This window comes from Aquarana catesbeiana, linkage group LG06, assembly GCF_042186555.1.
Source record: "Aquarana catesbeiana isolate 2022-GZ linkage group LG06, ASM4218655v1, whole genome shotgun sequence".
In the NCBI taxonomy this organism is placed as follows: Eukaryota; Metazoa; Chordata; class Amphibia; order Anura; family Ranidae; genus Aquarana; species Aquarana catesbeiana.
In genome coordinates this window covers 23446033-23471489 of record NC_133329.1, presented here as the reverse complement: position 1 = coordinate 23471489, position 25457 = coordinate 23446033, and the positions used below count along the sequence as shown (strand labels likewise).

The window sequence follows — 25457 nt, the reverse complement described above, 5'->3', positions numbered from 1 at the left end:
GTCATTTTTTTAGGAGGACCTGAATGGACCTTCAAGTCTCCTCTATGGAGCAGCGGATGTCAGCACATACCCACCACCATCTGGTCCGATCCTGCCCGCAAAATCCAGTAGAATGGTGGCCTTACTTTCCATCCATCTGATGGATCGTGTTGGATAGGATTGGATGGAAACGGACAGGTGGTCCTTTTCCAACTGATTTCCCCATAGATGAGAGTAGGACTGTGTCCATGTCACAGTGAGTGGACACGGACCTGTCATCCGCCTGCTCAGCGGGGATCAGCAGATTGATCTCCCGCTGAGCAAGTGGAATCTGCCACACGGAGGTGCCCATGTGAAAGGGGCCTTAATGTGTTTTGAGGGTATTTTTACAGGTAGGCAACTAATATCCTTATCCTTCTATCCTCATATTGATTAGTGGTTCCAAATGAATAATAACTACTGTAGTAGGGAACAGACACAAAAAGATGCATCTTTCCAAAATAACTGTTCCTTACTGCAGTAGTTATTATTAATTTGGAATTACTAGTCAATATGATAATAGGAGTTGCCTATCTACAACATTTCCAGAACAAACTGGAGACAAAAGAAAACCACTGGTGTTAAATGAATATGTAGGAATCAGTTGCTGTGAGCCCAGTGCAGGACACACGCTCTGAAGACCCCGATAGTAGATTTTTTTGTAGATTTGATCCCGGTTTACACTGAGGATCAAATTGAGGATGGTAATACCCCTACTGAGTATGCAATTATCACCCAGAAGGACACTCTGTATTCAGAGTCATTGGATCCTTTTTCCCCAGCTCAAGAAGTAGAGCTCCATGCTTTAGCAAAGCCTGTGAGCAACTAAAAGGGTATACATTTATATAGATAGTAGATAATTAGAGTGCATGTTTTTGGTTCCATTTGAAGAGCCAGAAGGACTTTGGCAGGTAAACCAATCAAGCATGCTAAGTTAATTGATTGGCTGTCTTCAGCCTTCCAGCTTCTTGTTGCGGTAGCCATACTAGCATTAAAAATCACACATAGAAGCAGACCAGGTGACTAATGATGCTGCATTACAGACCTGGACACTTGCTGGATATGTGCAGCTCACAGATTCCACCCTAGTTCTGGCCCAGTATAGCTGGGATTAATAATTAAACTTTGAGGATCCCCAGAATGAGAAGAACAAGTGATCCACAGGTGGCAACTTCTTATGAAAAGGACTTTGGAAAAAGGTGATCTTTTATGTCTGCCAGACACTCTTTTCCCTCCAGCTTGACACATGGACCGTGTCATCAGTCACAAGCAATTATCGCTATCTTAGTAAATGAGTATGGGATAGTGCCAGGGTTCACCACAGCTGTTTTTATAATGATCACTTTTTGCTTTACCTGTTACCAAACGTGTTACCAAAAGCTGAACATCCCTTCCAGAGCTTCCAAAAAGAGACACCCAGATGTCCAAGTCAGGATCTAACAAGTAAGCATTTTGTCTGTATGGACATGTTTTCTGCATGGCCAGAAGTTTGGCCAGTGGCAAATGCTATTGCAAAGGCTGCAGTAAAAAACATTATCAGAAATAGTTTGTTTTTATAGAGTCACGGAATCTACAGAGAGTAACAGAGTAACATTTTTTTTGGGAGAGTCCTTACAAGAAGTTTTGAGGTTTCATTTGACACCCCCTACTGTCTACAATGTAGTGGAAAAAGTAGAGTAAGAAAAAAGAAAACTATTGTCTGAATGTTTGCTTATATTTTATGAAGCCCCTAAGGGGATATTGGACTCTCTCCCTATGAGATTTGGTTTCGGAGTGTGTTGCTCACTTGTTTATATATTTGTCTCAACAGCTGAAGTTCTTCACTCCTATCTCACAGAGAATTACTGACATGTGCAGTTTGTTTTGTTCCCGAATTTGTTTTTTTAATGTATTAAGACAAATTTGAACATTTTGAAAATTTGTAAATTTGTAAATTCAAAAATTCGTAATTCGAACATCCGAAAACCTGAAAATCCGAAAATCTGAAATAATAACTAACTATTAAATTATAAGTATTGGAATTTCCTTTCTAATTTGAACATAACAAATACGAATTTATCTGAAGTTACTAATTATCCAAAATAACAAATGCCATATCTAAACGAATGGAATGTAACGCATTAATAATAATAATAAATAATAATAATAAAAACATATTATTATTATTTATTATTAACTCGTTCCATTTCTTTAGATGCAGCATTCTTTATTTTGGATAATTCGTAACTTGGGATAAATTTGTATTCCTTACGTTTACTAACAGCCAAATTTGAAAGGAAATTCTAATACCTATAATTTAATAGTTAGTTATTATAAGTTAGTTAGTTAGTTAGTTAGTTAGTTAGTTAGTTAGTTAGTTAGCTAGCTAGCTAGTTAGTTAGTCAGTTAGTTAGTTAGTCAGTTAGTTTATTTTTATTTAGAATTTTCTGATTTTGTTCTTTAGATTTTTCTGATTTTCTTTCTTATTCTCAGATTTTCAAATTTTCAAATTTACGAATTTTAGAATTTATGAATTTTCTTATTTACCAATTTTTGAATTTACGAATTTACAAATTTACAAATTTTCAAATTTACGAATTTATGAATTTACAAATTGCCATCATAACGACTGACCCTAAAAACAAAACAAAAAAAAAACCAGAATGAAACGAAAATGAACAAATTGTTCGGCAGTGCACGTGTCTACAGAGAATGTTGCTGATCTCTTAAGGTTTTTGACAAACTAATTTCTGTGTGATCCTAACAGTTTGGAAGGATCTCATAAACTAAAGCCAGGTGACATGTGGATTGTTAAGAACCATTTATATACAAGGAAATGTTTGGAGACTCAATACAGAATCTATTCCATGTACAGTTGTGCAAAACTTGAAGGATAAGTCAGCTGGATCCACACCAGTCACTGCAAAAATTACTAAATGAAATGATTTCTATGTTTGATTTGTCTCCCTCTTGGAATCACAGTTTGGGGTACTATTTATTCACGTGCTTTAATTGTAAGGGATATATATATATATATATATATATATATATATATATATATATATATATATATATATATATATATATATATGCCATTTTGAAGTCATATTGTCTTTTATAAGTCTTCCATTTAATGCAGAATTGTCTGTGTTTACCTCAGCTGATAAGTCAGCATGTCCACAATTAATCTAGAAGACCATTCTGGCCACAGGAGTGTACAGCAAATTAATCTGTAAATATTTTGTATCAATCATTTGTTTTATGTATTTTTTTAGTCACAAGAAAAAGTCATTTTGTAATGAAAAAGTTGCTCTCAGCTATTATATTCTCCACAATGGAGTTTGCCTCTTTGGCCAGGACTACCTTCACTTAAGCTTGTGGAGGTTCCATGTGAAAGATGATAGCAGGTATAGTTAGTGATCAAAATATTGATCAAAAGAGGGGAGATTGTAAAGGAAATTTGTAATTTCTGTATAAAATTGTATTCTATTTTGTATGTATTGCACACTCCACTCACTCTAATTGCAGCACTAATAATGTTTTCATTACATGTTTGCATTCTTTCAAGTCCTGATTAGAGTTAGCCTGCCTACGTTACTCACCTGGTTACCAAAAAATTACATTTGTAATCCAATAAATGCATCGCTTCAAGATAGAAAAATCCGGATCCTCCGGGACCAGCTTCCTTTCTGGCATGCCTCAATACCCAGACCCAATTCAAACCCAAGTCAATCACACGTTATGTACTGCTCATCTGTATTGGTGGCACGATAATCCCACTGGTACCCTTGGGATGTCACCCTTGATGTTTAGACACTCTCTTATTGATGAAACATATTTTCTCTTCTCTTCTCTTTGCTATTTTAAGAGATGTACCCAACATATGCTCATTGGTTTATTTTTCCTTGTTACTTTATGTTCTTTTCTGTAAAATTTTTTGGACACTGTAAATTTCTGTTGCACTGACTTTTAAAACTCTCATTGTATGTTTAATACTTGAAATACAATAGACACTCCTGATTGAAAAAGTACAATTGTAATATTAATGTGATACCTACATAATCATGTGTATAAAAACCTTCAATTGTGTCAAATAAAACAGAACAGTTATTTGGAAAGATGCTAAGCGTATCTTTTTGTGTCTGTTCCCTACTGCAGTAGTTATTATTAATTTGAAACCACTAATCAATATGAGGATAGGAGTTGCCTATCTATTAAATTTACAGAACAAAACTAAACCCAGCAATAAACAGTGTCAGTAGAAAACACTATTAGCACTAATGACTAATCCCACAGTAACTCCTCAGCAACCAGTAGTCTATCATCACTTCAGAGTGCACTCTATATAGATAGTTGTATATCAATACATGTCCCTAGAGAAGTACCCCGGCTGTGAGTGATTAAGACAAAGTTCCGGGTGAAGCAGCTAGATGATAGGCAGTTCTTAGCTGTAAACCTTCAGCTGGCTAACGGTGGGGTCCAGTCTTTAAGGTGGTGTACATGAGTACTGTTCTTTTTAATTCTGCATGCAGTGATAGAAGACACTGAGCAAATGGACAATCTTTCTATAGTATCATTCTCTGCTAGCAGCAGTGAATCATTTACAGCAGGTGCCTCTCAGCAGTCAGAGTGATAAATGCAAACCTCAGTCCAGCTATCAGCAACCTTGGCAAATCAAAACCTTGTCAACTTCAGTTACAGCACACAGGTATTTGCATTCTAGTTCATAATCTCAGGATGCAGAGTTGTAGCAGGCAGGTGTACACACAAGAACACGGTACACACAATCCAGCCCCCTTGAAGCAAAAGAAAGTCCCCCAATCTACAGATCGGGAAAACAGATCTTTTCTGCTTGTAGTCTCCCTGGCTGGCCTGAGGTGGATAGTGTTACTTAATTTGGCATGATATTCCAGTGGGAGCACAGAGAGCAAATGCAGGACAGCATCCTAAATTGCTCTCTCTCTCTCTCTAGCCAAGTACCTGGCTACATACGGTTGAGATATCTATGGTGATTTCTGTTTAGATATGTGAGTACTGTGCTGCCAATTGTTAATATTTTTTGTTTAATATATTTTTATTAAAGTGAAGTATAACAAAGATATACATATATCTCAGAATGAATGCATTCTTGAAAACACAGCAACAAGAGTTTCAGCACTCACAGATTTCAATGAGTAGTTATAAGCTAACCCTCCAATAATTGGTTCAGAAGCTTAACAAAGTGTTAGTATAGCATAGGGTTAATACTTTGTGAGCACTTGAAACAAACCAAAATGAATATAAAAAGGAAAAAACCTTACTTTGGTATATAGAAACTGAGAGATAAATAAAAGCAGAAGAAATAAAATTAAGAGAAATTATATGAAAGAGGAGAGAGTAGGAGAATAAGAAAGGTAAGAAAACAGAGGGTAGGAGGGGGGTATGGGGGGGGGGGGTTGTTGCTGGCATGCATGTCTACACATCAAAAGGGAATGATATGTTAAGGTGTAGTTGGCTAAGCTTAGACTAGAGGTTTAAGAGGTTTGCGTTATAAGTTCCTTATAAGCAGATGTGGATTGAAATTTTTTCCAAGAATCCCAGGTTAGAGAATGTTTCTTAGAGATACCTCTAATGTCGTGGGTGCCAATTGTTAATATAATTATAAAGAGCTGTTGTAGCATTTTAGTGGTGAGGTCATAGGGGTGCGTACAGGGTGTGCCAGGTGTGCCTGGATACACCCTAGTCATCCTGTGTGGTGCTGATTCCCCCTACTTAATCTCTCCCCCCTGCAGTCCTGCCAGCATCCCTCCTCTCCTCACAGGAGCAGGGAAGAGGCTGGTAAATATTTATTTAACCAGCTCTTTTCTGAATGAACACAATGTGTGATCTGCACCGATCGCTCCTGTCTTCAGTCTTCAACTGAAGCATGGTAAACTATGTTTGCTGCAGGGAAGGGGAAAGGGGATTCTCTGTCCTCAGTTTCTTTCTCTGTCAAAAGTGAGACATCAGGGGTCTGTTTAGAAGAAAACATTTTGTAAAAAATAATTAAAAAAACAACCAACACGGTCCACTGCCCTACTAACACCAATATTAAAGAGGAAGTAAACTCTCCCACTCTGATGCTGCTTTTCAGTTAGTCCATTATAATAAGTAATTATCAAGCTATAGCCACTGTAATCCAGCCCAAATTGCATATTACTTACTGTTTAAAGAAACTTTAAAAAACTTGTTTCCAGGGGTTAGGCAGCGCCATCTTATGTATTGTTTTCTGAGTCCACAGTAGAGTGTATTTCCAACTTACATTGAGCACTTCCTGTACTGTTAACTAAGCCTTCTTCTCAATCCAATGTTTCTATGGCAACCCTGCTTCATTGCTCATAGTATTTCATAGTATTTACTTGTGCCTATTATCTATTGTTTGCCTGTGTCAGTCTTATCAGCTTCAGCTGATAAGGCTGCAGTAATGCTGTCTGATGCCCAAGTTTACACTCCATGTGATGTCACATGGTCACATGGGGTGTAGTAGGAAGCTCTGAGTGATTATGCAGTCTCGTGGGATTTCAGAGTTGTGCTGTAGGAAGATCTGATAATAGACAGACATGTACACTGGGCATGCTCAGTGAAGTCAGTCTAAAGAACAAAAAGGATTACAACAATACTAAGCAAGCAAGGAGATATCTACAAGCAGTGTGTCAGGTCACCAAGAGGCTGGGGGACAGATGCACACCGTTGGGATCAGGAGTGCACCGCAAGGTAGTGGACCCTACAGCTGACTGCTGCGGATTGAACCCTGGGAGGTTCAGGAAGCAGGTCTACTGGATCACTGACACAGATCCCACTGGGAGCTAGAGCATAGATTCCCCAGGGCGCGGAGTCTAAGAGCCAGCAGGTGTTCACCAGAGCCTTTAATTGTAAGGATGGACTGAGCTGCAGTCTGGCTCCAGGTCGCGGCCCCCAGGGTCTCACAGCTCACGCTCACGGTAGACTACAGGAGAAGAGGAAGGAGGCAGCAGGCTGGAACAACAAGGAAAGTAAGGGACAAGCCAAGGTCGGGGCCACAAGCAGACAAGGACAACAGAGTACACGCCAAGGTTCAGGGTCACAGGCAAACAGGGATGGTCGGGAACACGCCAAAGGTCAGGATCACGAGCAGACAGGAATAGTTAAGAACAGGCCAAAGTCGGTAACAGGAATCAGATGTAGGAAACACAGCAAGTACACACAGAGGCTAACACACAATGGTTGATCAGCACTGCTGGCTTGCAGTGCACAGGTTAATATAGGGTTCCCTGATAGGGCCTGGGGTGGGGCCATGCTTAAAGGAGAGGTTACAAAAGCAGTCAGGTGAGGGTCAGCTGGTCTCTAGAGATGAACACATGGAGACAGGTATGCTGATCGATAAACTCTATTTACATAACCCCCTCTTAAGACCTCCCCCTCCCCCGCCTGTGCCCAGGCTTAAAGGGAAACTCCAGATGGAACCTCCTCAATAGATGAGGAGCAAAGACCTCAAATGCAGTGTTCCAAGACCTCTCCTCAGGACCAAACCCTTTCCAATGTATGAGGTACTGAAGAATGCCTCTACGACACCGGGAATCGAGAACTTGACTAACCTCGTACTTAAGATTATCCTCAGAGACCGAAACCGAGGTAGGGAGAGGACAAGAGGACTTATTGAGGGCTAAAGGCTTCTTAGGAATGGGTAAAGGCATAAGAAGACCATCAGGAGTCTGAGCAGGGTCCCCCAGACCCTTAAAGATGAGCTGGACATCCAACACAGGATCATCAGACTGGGCAGAAGTCAGTGGATCCCTGAGGCCAGGTTGTTTAGAAAGTGATGTGTCACAGAAGTCAAGCTGCATAGCTTCACTGGGCATAGGCTGAATTGGTGCAGAGGCCGACTGAACAGCATTGCCAGGTGCAGCGACCACCAGAATCGCATCACAGGGCGTAGCGACTGTGGAACTGGTAGACGAATTAGCCTGGGTGTGTGCGTACAAGGGGGTCCAGGAACAGGCAAAGGTAAATGACCATGCAAACTGGAGTGAATGATCGGCTCAAGTTTACAGGTGGGCTCCTCATCCAGAGTGCCACATGACCCAGAGAGTGCCTCAGCCCGACTATTGCAGGAGACATTCCAGAAATCGCTATATGCAGTGGGAAGAACAGAAGATACTGGGATGGTGGCAACAGGAAGTTTCTCTTTTGGGGTAACCTTGAGTAGGTAGGAAGAGGAACAGGAGGAACTCCAAGCCAGGATCTGTCCGGCAGTCCAGTCAATGTGTGGAGAATGGAACCGTAACCAAGGAAGACCTAATATGATAGGAGATGAAGCTTTAGGCAAGACAAGGAAGGATATCCACTCCTGGTGGAGTGTCCCTACCAACATCTTAACAGGAAGGGTCTGGAAGCGGATAGAACCCCCTGGGAGAACAATGCCATCAATCGCCAAGACCACCAATGGCGTTGAAAGGGGCAAAAGGGTAAGTCTCATGGAAGATGCAGCTTCCCAATCCATGAAATTGCCAGCGGCTCCGGAATCCAGATGTGCCGAGACCGAACGAGAGGAAGCGCCGACATGAAGGAACACAGAAAGAAGAAGACAAGAAGGTGAAGGTGATACTTCAGGGTCTAATACTCCACCTTCCAGATGTATTAGCCCCGATTGTTTTTCCGGACAAAGAGAACAAGTGTCACGAAAATGGCCTTTGGCCCCACAATAGAGGCACAGGCCCAGAGTTCTGCGCCTAGCGTGTTCATGAGGAGACAACTTGGTCCAGCCCAGTTGCATAGGTTCCTCAGCGGGCAGGGGGTGCTCCTCGGACTGAAGAGAAGGGACTGGGAGCTCAAGCTGCCTAAGGAACGGGGAGTGCTGGGGTCTTTTTTCCAGGGCCCTCTCCTGAAAGCTAATATCGATCTGGTTACACAAGATGATGACACCGTCCAGATCAGCAGGAAGGGATCTTCCTGCTAATTCATCCTTCACTCTACCAGAGAGGCCATGTAAAAAAGGTTGCAACTAGGGCCTCATTATTCCAGCTCAATTCAGCTGTGGGGATACGGAACTGAAGAGCATACTGTCCCACAGAAGCAGACTCTTGACGGAGACGTAAAAGAGCGCTAGCTGCTGAGGAGACACGACCCGGTTCCTCGAAGATATTCCGAAAAAGTTTCAAGAAATCATCCAGGCTAGAAACCACTGGATCATTCAGTTCCCACAGAGGGGCAGCCCAAGCTAGCGCCTCGCCGGACAGAAGGGATATAATATAGGCTACTTTTGCCCTATCGGACAGGAAGTTTTGGGGCTGAAGTTCAAAATGAATCGTGCACTGGCTAAGGAACCCCCTGCAAGCCTTGGAGTCCCCAGAGAAACGGGCCGGAGCTGGCAGTTGTAATGAATGTGTGGCTGCGATCGGTGCGATAGGTGCAGCAGCAGATAGCGGTTGAGGTTGTTGAACCGGGAGTCCTAATGAGGCCTGAACCTGTTCAAAATGGGATGCCAAATCCTGAAGGAATCGCATCACTTGGGTCTGATGCGATTCCTGGGTCTCAAATCTGCGAACTAAGCCCGGCAACGGATCATCTGCGGGTAGCGGCACATCAGCCGGGTCCATGGCTGATCAAACTGTCAGGTCACCAAGAGGCTGGGTGACAGATGCACACCGTTGGGATCAGGAGTGCACCGCAAGGTAGTGGACCCTACGGCTGACTGCTGCGGATTGAACCCTGGGAGGTTCAGGAAGCAGGTCTACTGGATCACTGACACTGATCCCACTGGGAGCTAGAGCATAGATTCCCCAGGTCGTGGAGTCTAAGACCCAGCAGGTGTTCACCAGAGCCTTTAATGGTAAGGATGGACTGAGCTGCAGTCTGGCTCCAGGTCGCGGCCCCCAGGGTCTCACAGCTCACGCTCACGGTAGACTACAGGAGAAGAGGAAGGAGGCAGCAGGCTGGAACAACAAGGAAAGTAAGGGACAAGCCAAGGTTGGGGCCACAAGCAGACAAGGACAACAGAGTACACGCCAAGGTTCAGGGTCACAGGCAAACAGGGATGGTCGGGAACACGCCAAAGGTCTGGATCACGAGCAGACAGGAATAGTTAAGAACAGGCCAAAGTCGGTAACAGGAATCAGATGTAGGCTTGCAGTGCACAGGTTAATATAGGGTTCCCTGATAGGGCCTGGGGTGGGGCCATGCTTAGAGGAGAGGTTACAAAAGCAGTCAGGTGAGGGTCAGCTGGTCTCTAGAGATGAACACATGGAGACAGGTATGCTGATCGACAAACTCTATTGCATAACCATGACACAGTGTTCATTAGGGTTTTTATGTTGATTTACATGGGACAAAGTTGTCGGGGAGAGTTTACAACCACTTTAACTCTACTGACACCATCCACTGCTCTGCTGATATAGACGCATGTGTGTTTGTGCTCTGGGGTGCACACCCTAATGCAATAGGCTGCGCACACCAATGAGGGAGGTGTAGTACAGTTTTTTTCCACATTTGATATAATTGTCAATAATTGGTTATAATATAAAATAATATATAATATACAATAATATAATTGGTTTCGGTCTCTGAGGATAATATTAAATACGAGGTTAGTCAAGTTCTCGATTCCCGGCGCCGTAGAGGCATTCTTCAGTACTTCGTACATTGGAAAGGGTTTGGTCCTGAGGAGAGGTCTTGGATCACTGCATCTGAGGTCTTTGCTCCTCGTCTATTGAGGAGTTTCCATCTGAAATTTCCCTTTAAGCCTGGGCACAGTTGGGGAAGTTGGAGGTCTTAAGAGAGGGGGTACTGTCATGGTTATGCAATAGAGTTTGTCGATCAGCATACCTGTCTCCATGTGTTCATCTCTAGAGACCAGCTGACCCTCACCTGACTGCTTTTGTAACCTCTCCTCTAAGCATGGCCCCACCCCAGGCCCTATCAGGGAACCCTATATTAACCTGTGCACTGCAAGCCAGCAGTGCTGATCAACCATTGTGTGTTAGCCTCTGTGTGTACTTGCTGTGTTTCCTACGTCTGATTCCTGTTACCGACTTTGGCCAGTTCTTAACTATTCCTGTCTGCTCGTGACCCTGACCTTTGGCGTGTTCCCGACCATCCCTGTTTGCCTGTGACCCTGAACCTTGGCGTATACTCTGTTGTCCTTGTCTACTTGTGGCCCTGACCTTGGCTTGTCCCTTACTTTCCTTGTTGTTCCAGCCTGCTGCCTCCTTCCTCTTCTCCTGTAGTCTACCGTGAGAGTGAGCTGTGAGACCCTGGGGGCCGTGACCTGGAGCCAGACTGCAGCTCAGTCCATCCTTACCATTAAAGGCTCTGGTGAACACCTGCTGGCTCTTAGACTCCGCGCCCTGGGGAATCTATGCTCTAGCTCCCAGTGGGATCAGTGTCAGTGTTCCTGAGCCTCCCAGGGTTCAATCCGCAGCAGTCGGCCGTAGGGTCCACTACCTTGCGGTGCACTCCTGATCCCAACTGGGTGCATCTGTCACCTGGATACAGGTGACCTGACAATAATATTGGTTAGATAGCTCAGAGTCTTTTGTATATAAAGTATACCTTTAGGATTCTACACTCCATGGTTCCCTAAAAGATTTTTAACAGCTTTTTCTATATGTGAAATAGGGTGAATGTGACTATGGCAGGCCATATGAATGCCATTGACTACCACAAGATGAAAATGGCCCCAAAGCATTAACACATTTCCTAGTTAGTCCTTCATGAATAGAACCCTAATGTCCCGTACACACGATCGGAAATTCGGCCAGCAAAAGACCGATGAGAGCTTTTGGTTGGAAAATGCGACCATGTGTATACTCCATCAGTCTTTTTCTGACGGAATTCCAGCCAGCAAAAGATTGAGAGCAGGTTCTCAATTTTTCGGTTGGAAAATGTTCCTAGCCGAAAATGTGATTGTCTATACAAATTCCGATGCGCAAAATACCTGCGCATGCTCGGAAACAATTTGATGCATGCCCGGAAACATTGAACTTCATTTTCTCAGCTTGTCATAGTGTTGTACGTCACCGCGTTCTTGGCGGTCAAAATTTCAGAGAACTTTTGTGTGTCCGTGTGGATGCAAGGCAAGCTTGAGCGGAATTTCGTCGGAAAAAACTTGGATGGTTGAAAAATCCACTGGTGTGTACGGGGCATTAGAAAAGAGTCCCTTTCAACAGAAAACATCATTTGTTTTAAAACCTACTTGCTACATTTAGAGATTGCATCCCATCAGTAGTATTTGATGAATCTCTACAGTAACAGCCATGAACTCCGTCCACAATTCCACATTCCTCACCGGGAGCGCAGTCCAATCCTGAGCAACTATGATTCGATTCTGGATAAGAAGGAACACATAGAAGGTTTACCATTTATGAATCTATAATATTTTTTTAAATGAAAACAACATTCTGAATTACTTTTATGTGTCAGTACTTACCTGTACAATAGGCAGAATTCCAGGTTGGTGTACCCTGTAGCTTATACACATAAAATCCTTCTGGGCACATTTTTACAGAAATATTACAGGATTGTTCAAAGTAGGCATTACACCATATGGAACCAACTCTCCGATTAACAATGCCGTCACTGACTGTAGGGTGGGAGCCGTTCATCCAAATGGGGAAAATAGTCCCACAGCTGTTTTCTGCTACACAGTGCTCAGGGATTTGCTGGTCATATTCTCCTTTAAACCGATACCAGCCGGATAGTTTATAGTCAAAATGATACCAATCAAACTGATCACTAGAATCAGCTGTATTAGAAGTACTGCGCCAGGGATCATTAAGTATGGTGTGGTTGGAGCAAGGGTCATAACAGGAATAAGATCCAATGTACTTCATGCAGTCTTCATTAGAGCCACACGGTCTTCCTTGTTGGCATTCATTGACCTCACAGTGTCTTCCATCTCCGTAATATCCATAGGAACAAGTACAGGTGTAAGATCCAATATTATTTTTACATATAGCTAATGGGTCACAGTCATTAAGAAAGCTGTCCGCACACTCATCAATGTCTGCACAGCCAAATTCTGATATATATTTAAATCCAGGGAAACAATTGCAGGTGTAAGATCCGATAGTGTTCACACAGGAACCACCAATACAATTGTTGGTGTAATGGTCCTGACATTCATCTATATCATTACAAGTTATTCCGTTTCCAGAGAATCCCTCTTTACATGTGCACTCCCCGTATCCTCCAAACTCTGAACACGTGGCGTTTGGGTGGCAGTCAGAATCTGAACAATTCCCTATAAATAAATAAAATATTATCTCTTGAGGGTGTGGTGGGTTTTCTATATAACATAAACTTAAGGTGAATTTATGTCTTGAAAACCATATTCTTATAGGCTGGATGCCATAAAGCACTTTTTTTGGACAGTTACAATGGGAGATGCTATACATTCTGTGCACTCCTATTGACTCTTGTCACTCCACCTAACGGCCCCTCTGCCCAGCCTGCCTTCTGAGCTAAACATTAGGAAAGTATCTTTCCTGTAGCTGTCGCAATGGTCTCTGACCATAGGTCTGGTGGGTTGAAAAGCTCTGGGGTTTAACATACTATTAGCTTAGGATAGTGTTTCTCAACTCCAGTCCTCAAGGCGCCCCAACAGGTCACGTTTTCAGGCTTTCCTTTATTTTGCAGAGGTGATTTGATCAGTTTCACTGCCTCAGTAATTACCACAGCCATTTCATCTGAGGGAGATCCTGAAAACATGACCTATTGGGGTTCCTTGAGGAATGGAGTTGAGAAACACTGGCTTAGGATGTGGTATCACAGCACCAGATAAGAAGAGTAATAGGTGGACACAGGGTCAGAATGGGGGACACTGGATCAGTGCAGGAACACAGAGGGTCAGATCCAATACTGTTTTGAGATTCATCACCATTATAACCCATCTACCTACAACACTCCTAACCTGTGGCGGCTAGTGCATCACCGGTCAGGAGGGGAGTGGGGCGGCAGGCAAACCAGACATACCCCCCTCTCGCTCCAGCCTGCACCATTCCCCCCCTCACCAATTCGATTACCCTGTGCTGGCAGGCAGCAGGCGGCAGTGGCAGCTACCACCCTCATTCTCGCCGGGTCCAGGGACGCATCTCCTCCTCATAGGCCAATAGGATGGCTTCTCCTTTTGGCCAATCAGGAAATGGGTCTCATGACCCGCTTCCTGATTGACTGTGAGGAGAATCAGTGTGATAATAACGAATATTCATTCGCTATTGTCACACAACTGGGTGGACTCAGGACACAGTGCCTTTGGCCCACCCTCTGGCTCTAATCACGTGCTTCAAACCCCCCCATTGGAATCATGGTCCAGCGCCCTGTATGTAGATCAGCGGGCCAGACGCATGAATAGGGGGGGCGGCATTTGTGTGCCCCTAATGGATGGGCTGACACTGCTCCTAACAGAAACAATGGAGATATTTATCAATTCTTTTGCACAGCCAGACAATGCTAAACAGAATCAACTAGGCAAATGTGTGACAATTTGATAAAGATTTCTTATTCTTAAGCAGCTTCTTTCATAATTTTCTCCATGAGTTGCTCTAAATATTTTATTGGTTGAACTAGATGGACTTGTGTCTTTTTTTTCAACCTGACTAACTAAAAGTGCACTGTGCCCAAAAAATGACCCCCTGGCTACACTGAGTTGTCAGTGAGCAGTATAAAGTGGCAGAGTGTTCAGTGAGCAGTACAAAGTGACAGAGTGTTCAGTGAGCAGTACAAAGGGGCAGAGTGGTCAGTGATCAGTACAAAGTGGAAGAGTGGTCAGTGGTCAGTACAAAGTGGCAGAGTGTTTAGTGAGCAGTACAAAGTGACAGAGTGTTCAGTGAGCAGTAAAAAGTGGTAGGGTGTTCAGTGATCAGTACAATGTGGCAGAGTGGTCAATGATCAGTATAACGTGGCAGAGTGGTCAGTGATCAGTACAAAGTGGAAAAGTGGTCAGTGATCAGTAGAAAGTGGCAGAGTGGTCAGTGATCAGTACAAAGTGGCAGAGTGTTCAGTGATCAGTACAAAGTTGCAGAATGTTCAGTGATCAGTACAAAGTGCAGGGTGGTCAGTGATCAGTACAAAGTGGCAGATTGGTCAGTGATCAGTACAAAGTGGCAGAGTGGTCAGTGATCAGTACAAAGTGGCAGAGTGGTCAGTGATCAGTACAAACTGCAGAGTGGTCAGTGATCAGTACAAAGTGGCAGAATGTTCAGTGATCAGTACAAAGTGCAGAGTGGTGAGTGATCAGTACAAAGTGGCAGATTGGTCAGTGATCAGTACAAAGTGGCAGAGTGGTCAGTGAGCAGTATAAAGTGGTAGGGTGTTCAGTGATCAGTACAAAGTGGTAGAGTGGTCAGTGATCAGTACAAAGTGGCAGAGTGGTCAGTGATCAGTACAAAGTGGAAGAGTGTTCAGTGATCAGTACAAAGTGGCAGAGTGTTCAGTGATCAGTACAAAGTGCAGAGTAGTCAGTGATCAGTAGACAGTGGCAGAGTGGTCAGTGATCAGTACAAAGTGGCAGAGTGTTCAGTGATCAGTACAAAGTGGCAGAGTGTTCAGTGATCAGTACAAAGTGCAGAGTGGTCAGTGATCAGTACAAAGTGGCAGATTGGTCAGTGATCAGTACAAAGTTGCGGAGTGGTCAGTGATCAGTATAAAGTGGAAGAGTGGTCAGTGATCATTACAAAGTGGCAGAGTAGTCAGTGATCAGTACAAAGTGGCAGAATGGTCAGTGATCAGTACAAAGTGACAGAGTGGTCAGTGATCAGTACAAAGTGGCAGAGTGTTCAGTGATCAGTACAAACTGAAGAGTGGTCAGTGATCAGTACCAAGTCGCAGAGTGTTAAGTGAGCAGTATAAAGTGGCAGAGTGGTCAGTGATCAGTACAAAGGATCAGAGTGTTAAGTGAGCAGTACAAAGGAGCAGAGTGGTCAGTGATCAGTACAAAGTGGCAGAGTGTTCAGTGATCAGTACGAAGTGCAGAGTGGTTAGTGATCAGTACAAAGTGGCAGATTGGTCAATGATCAGTACAAAGTGGCAGAGTGGTCAGTGATCAGTATAAAGTGTCAGAGTGGTCAGTGATCAGTACAAAGTGGCAGAGTGGTCAGTGATCAGTACAAAGTGGCAGAGTGTTCAGTGATCAGTACAAAGTGGCAGAGTGGTCAGTGATCAGTACAAACTGCAGAGTGGTCAGTGATCAGTACAAAGTGGCAGATTGGTTAGTGATCAGTACAAAGTGGCAGAGTGTCAGTGAGCAGTATAAAGTGGTAGGGTGTTCAGTGATCGGTACAAAGTGGCAGAATGGTCAGTGATCAGTATAAAGTGGCAGAGTGGTCCGTGCTCAGTATAAAGTGGCAGAGTAGTCAGTGATCAGTACAAAGTGGCAGAATGGTCAGTGATCAGTACAAAGTGACAGAGTGGTCAGTGATCAGTACAAAGTGGTAGAGTGGTCAGTGATCAGTACAAAGTGGCAGATTGGTCAGTGATCAGTAGAAAGTGGCAGAGTGATCAGTGATCAGTACAAAGTGGCAGAGTGGTCAGTGATCAGTACAAAGTGCAGAGTGGTCAGTGAGTACTAAAAACTGGTAGGGTGTTCAGTGATCAGTACAAAGTGGCTGAGTGGTCAGTGATCAGTATAAAGTGGCAGAGTGATCAGTGATCATTATAAAGTGGCAGAGTGGTCAGAGATCAGTACAAAGTGGCGGAGTGGTCAGTGATCTGTATAAAGTGGACGAGTAGTCAGTGATCAGTACAAAGAGGCTGAGTGGTCAGTGATCAGTATAAAGTGGCAGAGTGGTCAGTGATCATTATAAAGTGGCAGAGTGGTCAGAGATCAGTACAAAGTGGCGGAGTGGTCAGTGATCAGTACAAAGTGTAAGAGTGTTCAGTGATCAGTACAAAGTGGCAGAGTGTTCAGTGATCAGCACAAAGTGCAGAGTGGTCAGTGGTCAGTGATCAGTACAAAGTGGCAGATTGGTCAGTGATCAGTACAAAGTGGCAGAGTGGTCAGTGAGCACTAAAAAGTGGTAGGGTGTTAAGTGATCAGTACAAAGTGGCAGAGTGGTCAGTGATCAGTATAAAGTGGCAGAGTGGTCAGTGATCAGTACAAAGTGGCAGAGTGGTCAGTGATCAGTACAAAGTAGAAGAGTGATCAGTGATCAGTACAAACTGCAGAGTGGTCAGTGATCAGTACAAAGTGGCAGATTGCTTAGTGACCAGTAGAAAGTGGCAGAGTGGTCAGTGATCAGTACAAAGTAGTAGAGTGGTCAGTGATCAGTGGAAACTGCAGAGTGGTCAGTGATCAGTACAAAGTAGCAGATTGGTTAGTGATCAGTACAAAGTGGTAGAGTGGTCAGAGATCAGTACAAAGTGGCAGAGTGGTCAGTGATCAGTACAAAGTGGCAGAGTGTTCAGTGATCAGTACAAAGTGCAGAGTGGTCAGTGATCAGTACAAAGTGGCAGATTGGTCAGTGATCAGTACAAAGTGGCAGAATGGTCAGTGAGCACTAAAAAGTGGTAGGGTGTTAAGTGATCAGTACAAAGTGGCAGAGTGGTCAGTGATCAGTATAAAGTGTCAGAGTGGTCAGTGATCAGTACAAAGTGGCAGAGTGGTCAGTGATCAGTACAAAGTGGCAGAGTGTTCAGTGATCAGTACAAAGTGGCAGAGTGGTCAGTGATCAGTACAAACTGCAGAGTGGTCAGTGATCAGTACAAAGTGGCAGATTGGTTAGTGATCAGTACAAAGTGGCAGAGTGTCAGTGAGCAGTATAAAGTGGTAGGGTGTTCAGTGATCGGTACAAAGTGGCAGAATGGTCAGTGATCAGTATAAAGTGGCAGAGTGGTCCGTGCTCAGTATAAAGTGGCAGAGTAGTCAGTGATCAGTACAAAGTGGTAGAGTGGTCAGTGATCAGTACAAAGTGGCAGAGTAGTCAGTGATCAGTACAAAGTGGCAGAATGGTCAGTGATCAGTACAAAGTGACAGAGTGGTCAGTGATCAGTACAAAGTGGTAGAGTGGTCAGTGATCAGTACAAAGTGGCAGATTGGTCAGTGTTCAGTAGAAAGTGGCAGAGTGGTCAGTGATCATTATAAAGTGGCAGAGTGGTCAGAGATCAGTACAAAGTGGCGGAGTGGTCAGTGATCAGTACAAAGTGTAAGAGTGTTCAGTGATCAGTACAAAGTGGCAGAGTGTTCAGTGATCAGTACAAAGTGCAGAGTGGTCAGTGGTCAGTGATCAGTACAAAGTGGCAGATTGGTCAGTGATCAGTACAAAGTGGCAGAGTGGTCAGTGAGCACTAAAAAGTGGTAAGGTGTTAAGTGATCAGTACAAAGTGGCAGAGTGGTCAGTGATCAGTATAAAGTGGCAGAGTGGTCAGTGATCAGTACAAAGTGGCAGAGTGGTCAGTGATCAGTACAAAGTGGAAGAGTGATCAGTGATCAGTACAAACTGCAGAGTGGTCAGTGATCAGTACAAAGTGGCAGATTGCTTAGTGACCAGTAGAAAGTGGCAGAGTGGTCAGTGATCAGTGCAAAGTAGTAGAGTGGTCAGTGATCAGTGGAAACTGCAGAGTGGTCAGTGATCAGTACAAAGTAGCAGATTGGTTAGTGATCAGTATAAAGTGGCAGAGTGGTCAGTGATCAGTACAAAGTGGTAGAGTGGTCAGAGATCAGTACAAAGTGGCAGAGTGGTCAGTGATCAGTACAAAGTGGAAGAGTGTTCAGTGATCAGTACAAAGTGGCAGAGTGTTCAGTGATCAGTACAAAGTGCAGAGTGGTCAGTGATCAGTACAAAGTGGCAGATTGGTCAGTGATCAGTACAAAGTGGCAGAATGGTCAGTGAGCACTAAAAAGTGGTAGGGTGTTAAGTGATCAGTACAAAGTGGCAGAGTGGTCAGTGATCAGTATAAAGTGGCAGATTGGTCAGCGATCAGTACAAAGTGGCAGAGTGGTCAGTGATCAGTACAAAGTGGAAGAGTGGTCAGTGATCAGTACAAACTGCAGAGTGGTCAGTGATCAGTACAAAGTGGCAGATTGGTTAGTGATCAGTAGAAAGTGGCAGAGTGGTCAGTGATCAGTACAAAGTAGCAGAGTGGTCAGTGATCAGTAGAAACTGCAGAGTGGTCAGTGATCAGTACAAAGTGGCAGATTGGTTAGTGATCAGTATAAAGTGGCAGAGTGGTCAGTGATCAGTACAAAGTGGCAGATTGGTTAGTGATCAGTACAAAGTGGCAGAGTGGTCAGTGAGCAGTATAAAGTGGTAGGGTGTTCAGTGATCAGTACAAAGTGGCAGAGTGGTCAGTGATCAGTAAAAAGTGGAAAAGTGGTCAGTGATCAGTACAAAGTGGCAGAGTGTTCAGTGATCAGTACAAACTGAAGAGTGGTCAGTGATCAGTACCCAGTCGCAGAGTGTTAAGTGAGCAGTATAAAGTGGCAGAGTGGTCAGTGATCAGTACAAAGGATCAGAGTGTTAAGTGAGCAGTACAAAGGGGCAGAGTGGTCAGTGATCAGTACAAAGTGGCAGAGTGGTCAGTGATCAGTACAAAGTGGCAGAGTGTTCAGTGATCAGTACAAACTGAAGAGTGGTCAGTATTCAGAACAAAGTGGCAGATTGGTCAGTGATCAGTAAAAAGTAGCAGAGTGGTCAGTGAGCACTAAAAAGTGGTAGGGTGTTCAGTGATCAGTACAAAGTGGCAGAGTGGTCAGTGATCAGTATAAAGTGGCAGAGTGGTCAGTGATCAGTACAAAATGGAAGAGTGGTCAGTGATCAGTACAGAGTGAAGATTGGTCAGTTATCAGTAAAAAGTGGCAGAGTGGTCAGTGATTAGCATAAAGTGGCAGAGTGGTCAGTGATCAGTACAAAGTGGCAGAATGTTCAGTGATCAGTACTAAGTGCAGAGTGGTTAGTGATCAGTACAAAGTGGCAGATTGGTCAATGATCAGTACAAAGTGGCAGAGTGGTCAGTGAGCACTAAAAAGTGGTAGGGTGTTCAGTGATCAGTACAAAGTGACAGAGTGGTCAGTGATCAGTATAAAGTGGCAGAGTGGTCAGTGATCAGTACAAAGTGGCAGAGTGGTCAGTGATCAGTACAAAGTGGCAGAGTGGTCAGTGATCAGTACAAAGTGGCAGAGTGTTCAGTGATCAGTACAAACTGAAGAGTGGTCAGTATTCAGTACAAAGTGGCAAATTGGTCAGTGATCAGTACAAAGTGGCAGATTGGTCAATGATCAGTACAAAGTGGCAGAGTGGTCAGTGAGCACTAAAAAGTGGTAATGTGTTCAGTGATCAGTACTAAGTGGCAGAGTGGTCAGTGATCAGTATAAAGTGGCAGAGTGGTCAGTGATCAGTACAAAATGGCAGAGTGGTCAGTGATCAGTACAGAGTGAAGATTGGTCAGTTATCAGTACAAAGTGGCAGAGTGGTCAGTGATCAGTACATAGTGAAGAGTGGTCAGTGATCAGTACAGAGTGAAGAGTGGTCAGTGATCAGAACAAAGTGGCAGATTGGTCAGTGATAAGTACAAAGTGGCAGAGTGGTCAGTGAGCAGTATAAAGTGGTAGGGTGTTCAGTGATCAGTACAATGTGGCAGAGTGGTCAATGATCAGTATAACATGGCAGAGTGATCAGTGATCAGTACAAAGTGGCAGAGTGATCAGTGTTCAGTATAAAGTGGCAGAGTTGTCAGCGATCAGTACAAAGTGCAGAGTGGTCAGTGATTAGTACAAAGTGGCAGAGTGGTCAGTGATCAGTACAAAGTTTCAGAGTGGTTAGTGATCAGTACAGAGTGAAGAGTGGTCAGTGATCAGTACAGAGTGAAGAGTGGTCAGTGATAAGTACAAAGTGGCAGAGTGGTCAGTGATCAGTACAAAGTGGCAGAGTTTTCAGTGATCAGTACAAAGTGGCAGAGTGGTCAGGGGTCAGTACAAAGTGGCAGAGTGTTCAGTGATCAGTACAAAGTGACAGAGTGTTCAGTGAGCAGTACAAAGTGGCAGAGTGTTCAGTGATCAGTACAAAGTGGCAGAATGTTCAGTGATCAGTACAAAGTGCAGAGTGATTAGTGATCAGTACAAAGTGGCAGATTGGTCAGTGATCAGTACAAAGTGGCAGAGTGGTCAGTGAGCATTAAAAAGTGGTAGGGTGTTCAGTGATCAGTACAAAGTGGCAGAGTGGTCATTGATCAGTATAAAGTGGCAGAGTGGTCAGTGATCAGTACAAAGTGGCAGAGTGGTCAGTGATCAGTACAAAGTGGCAGAGTGTTCAGTGATCAGTACAAACTGCAGAGTGGTCAGTGATCAGTACAAAGTGGCAGAGTGTTAAGTGAGCAGTATAAAGTGGCAGAGTGGTCAGTGATCAGTACAAAGGATCAGAGTGTTAAGTGAGCAGTACAAAGTGGTAGAGTGGTCAGTGAGCAGTATAAAGTGGCAGAGTGTTCAGTGAGCAGTACAAAGTGGCAGAGTGTTCAGTGAGCAGTACAATGTGGAAGAGTGGTCAGTGATCAGTAGAAAGTGGCAGAGTGGTCAGTGATCAGTACAAAGTGGCATAGTGTTCATTGATCAGTACAAAGTGGCAGAGTGTTCAGTGATCAGTACAAAGTGGCAGATTGGTCAGTGTTCAGTAGAAAGTGGCAGAGTGGTCAGTGATCATTATAAAGTGGCAGAGTGTTCAGTGATCAGTACAAAGTGGCAGAATGTTCAGTGATCAGTACAAAGTGCAGAGTGGTCAGTGATCAGTACAAAGTGGCAGATTGGTCAGTGATCAGTACAAAGTAGCAGAGTGGTCAGTGAGCACTAAAAAGTGGTAGGGTGTTCAGTGATCAGTACAAAGTGGCAGAGTGGTCAGTGATCAGTATAAAGTGGCAGAGTGGTCAGTGATCAGTACAAAGTGGCAGAGTGGTCAGTGATCAGTACAGAGTGAAGAGTGGTCAGGGATCAGTACAAAGTGGCAGATTGGTCAGTGATCAGTACAAAGTGGCAGAGTGGTCAGTGAACAGTATAAAGTGGTACGGTGTTCAGTGATCAGTACAATGTGGCAGAGTGGTCAATGATCAGTATAACGTGGCAGAGTGGTCAGTGATCAGTACAACGTGGCAGAGTGATCAGTGATCAGTATAAAGTGGCAGAGTGGTCAGTGATCAGTACAAAGTGCAGGGTGGTCAGTGATTAGTACAAAGTGGCAGAGTGGTCAGTGATCAGTACAAAGTGGCAGAGTGGTTAATTGATCAGTACAGAGTGAAGAGTGGTCAGTGATCAGTACAGAGTGAAGAGTGGTCAGTGATCAGTACAAAGTGGCAGATTGGTCAGTTATCAGTACAAAGTGGCAGAGTGGTCAGTGATCAGTACAGAGTGAAGAGTGGTCAGTGATCAGTACAGAGTGAAGATTGGTCAGTAATAAGTACAAAGTGGCAGAGTGGTCAGTTAGCAGTATAAAGTGGTAGGGTGTTCAGTGATCAGTACAAAGTGGCAGAGTGGTCAGTGATCAGTATAAAGTGGCAGAGTGGTCAGTGATCAGTACAAAGTGGCAGAGTGGTCAGTGATCAGTATAAAGTGGCAGAGTGGTCAGTACAAAGTGCAGAGTGGTCAGTGATCATTACAAAGTGGCAGAGTGGTCAGTGATCAGTACAAAGTGGCAGAGTGGTCAGTGAGCAGTATAAAGTGGTAAGGTGTTCAGTGATCAGTACAAAGTGCCCAGTAGATATGTGCATTCTTTTTCATCCGAATGCATGTCTATCAAAGACAAGTGGGTTGGGTACACCAGAGATGTATATGTCATACAGTGATACTTGCACACAACCTATTTGTCTTTGCATAGACATTTTATTGAATTGTATTCTGTTTTTGTAATAAAATGTATATATTTTTATACTATTTTGGTGTCCACGTCACCTTTAAGGGTCCTTTCACACTGGGGCGGGGGCGTTGTCGTCGGTAAAGTGCCGATATTGTAAGCGACGCTTTACCGTCTGTATGCAGCCAGCGGCCGAGAAAGGGTTAAACCCACCGCAAAGCGCCTCTGTAGAGGCGCTTTGCCGCCAGTATTGCCGCACCGTCCCATTAGTTTCAATGGGCAGGAGCGGTAAAGGAGCGGTATACACTCCGCTCCTTCACCGCTCCGAAGATGCTGCTGGCAGGACTTTTTTTTACCATCCTGCCAGCGCATCGCTCCAGTGTGAAAGCCCTCGGGGCTTTCACACTGGAATGAAAGCAGCAGCTGTTTCGGGTCGGTTTGCAGGCGCTATTATTAGCGCAATAGCGCCTGCAAACCGCCCCAGTGTGAAAGGGCTCTAAAAGTCCCGTCTCCAAAGGGGGTTATTCATTTGCATGGATTTCAATGTTTTATTATTTATTTTTTGAAGCACATGATTAAAGCCCGATGCCCTAATTGGCTTCCAAAAAGGATGGGCCCGGGGCACAGAGTACCCGAGCCCACCCACTTGTGTGATATGTGTGGCAGTAGTTGGAGCAGAGAGGAGGAGTAGAGGAGCGGAGGAGGAGGAGGAGGAGGTGGGGGAGGGCGCTTGGCGTCAGCCAATGAGTGTGCAGCCTCCTGTGTTCTGCCAAAACATCATGGGTGACATGCAGAGGCGGAGTCAAAGCAGGGAGAATAAAGATGGTGATTTCTATCTGGAGCATGCCGCAGCATGGCTCTGTCCACCTGGCTGCTCTCCTACTGTGATTGTGGATGGGGTAAGTGCGATCCCGGTGGGGTGGGTTTGTTTGCTGCCCCCCCCAAAAAATGGAGCACCAGCCGCCACTGTTTACTACTTTTTGATTCACAAGCCCCTCCAGCTTAGATCGTAAGCTTGCAGGAGCAGGTTCCTTCTGTATTTAATATTATTGTTGCTGTATTGTCTCTCTTTATATTGTAAAGTGCTGTGCAAACTGTTGGTGCTATATGCTGTAAATCATGTATAATAATAATATAATAATTGACCTATGCAAGAGTCACAAATAGAGGTGAAAACTACTGCACAGGCTTCGCTAACAGACAAGCCTGATTTGCATCCAAAATTTTCACTAATTTGCCTAAAAATATGTCCCTCAGTGAATGTCTCAGATAATCAGGATATAAAGGAATCATCCAAACCCCAAACAATATAATTAAGATTGATACATATAGGAGTAAGATTATGGAGCTGCAATATACTGTATACATATAAGGAAATCAAAATACCATCATGTGTCTTGCTCACCTGACTTGTCCAACCCTGCAAAAAATAAAAAAAATAAGAACATTAGTTTTCATTCCTCGGCATGTACAGTAATTCTTGCAATTAGCAAGTCATCGTTCTGTATGAGGAGACATTTTGTGCCCAGACTGTAATTTACACTCTGAAAAAAAAAAAAAAAACATTGCTAACACTGTACATGGTGCTGTTTGTGGTTAGCCATTGGGAAGTCCCCGTGCATAAGAGGGGGGCGGGGTCACCCGGGTTCATCACCGTGTGGCCCCGCCCTCAGTTATAAAAGAACTGTCATCGGGCTGTAGCGTCATAAGGCGGGTGCCTCCCATGGAGGCAGATCTTTTTTATTTATTTTTTCGATCCATCAGCGGAGCGAGATAAGAAGATGAAAGGACTTGTCCCAAGATGTGTCTGGTGGTTTTTTTAAATTTTGACACTTTTTTGTGAAATGGTACAGGTACAATGTACCCGTTACCATTTCAAATAGGGAGGGTGGGATCTGGGGGTCCCCTTGTTAAAGGGGGCTTCCAGATTCCAATAAGCCCCCTGCCCACAGACCCCCACAACCACCGGTCAAGGGCTGTGGGGATGAGGCCCTTGTCCCCATCAACATGGGGACAAGGTGCTTTGGGGGGCTACCCAAAGCACCCTCCCCATGTTGAGGGCATGTGGCCTGGTACGGTTCAGGAGGGGGGGATCTCTCATCCCCCTCTTTTCCTGTGGCCTGCTAGGTTGCATGCTCGGATAAGGGTCTGATATGAATTTTTGGGGGGACCCCATGCCATTTTTTTAAATTTTGGCACGGTGTTTACCTTAAAATCCATACCAGACCTGAAGGGTCTGGTATGGATTTGAGGGGGACCCCTACGCCATTTAAAAAAAAAATTGGCACAGGGTTCCCCTTAATATACATACCAGACCTGAAGGGCCTGGTATGGAATTTGGGGGGCCCCCATGCAATTTTTTTTAAATTTTGGTTCGGGTTTCCCCTTAATTTTCATACCAGACCCAAAGGGCCTGTTAATGGACTGGGGGGGATCCCATGCCGTTTTTTTCAATGACTTTTATCTGTATTGCCGAGACTCGACAATTCATTATAGCCGCTAGTAGTTTTAAATGACTTTTTTTCGTTTAGAAATGTCAATTTGTGCAGGGACTGTTCTAAACACAGGAAAAATGTGCCACTTTACAGGCATACTATAGACACCCCCCAGGTACGAAATTTAAAGGAATATTTCACTTTTATTGTTTCACTTTAAGCATTATTAAAATCACTGCTCCCGAAAAAAACTAACATTTTTAAA

At 44.0% G+C, this 25457-nt stretch overlaps 1 protein-coding gene across 1 annotated transcript in view; it reads right to left on the bottom strand.

Moving 5' to 3' along the window:
* Positions 1 to 1447: 1447 nt before the first annotated feature.
* LOC141147915 (uncharacterized) overlaps positions 1448 to 25457 on the bottom strand; it is a 55340-nt gene continuing 31330 nt past the window's right edge. Inside the window, exons 13-16 of the mRNA XM_073635073.1 lie at positions 24163 to 24177; positions 12419 to 13231; positions 12185 to 12316; positions 1448 to 1536 (exon numbers count right to left, since the gene is read on the bottom strand). Coding sequence (XP_073491174.1) covers positions 1448 to 1536; positions 12185 to 12316; positions 12419 to 13231; positions 24163 to 24177 — 1049 coding nt within the window. The remainder of the gene's footprint in view (positions 1537 to 12184; positions 12317 to 12418; positions 13232 to 24162; positions 24178 to 25457) is intronic.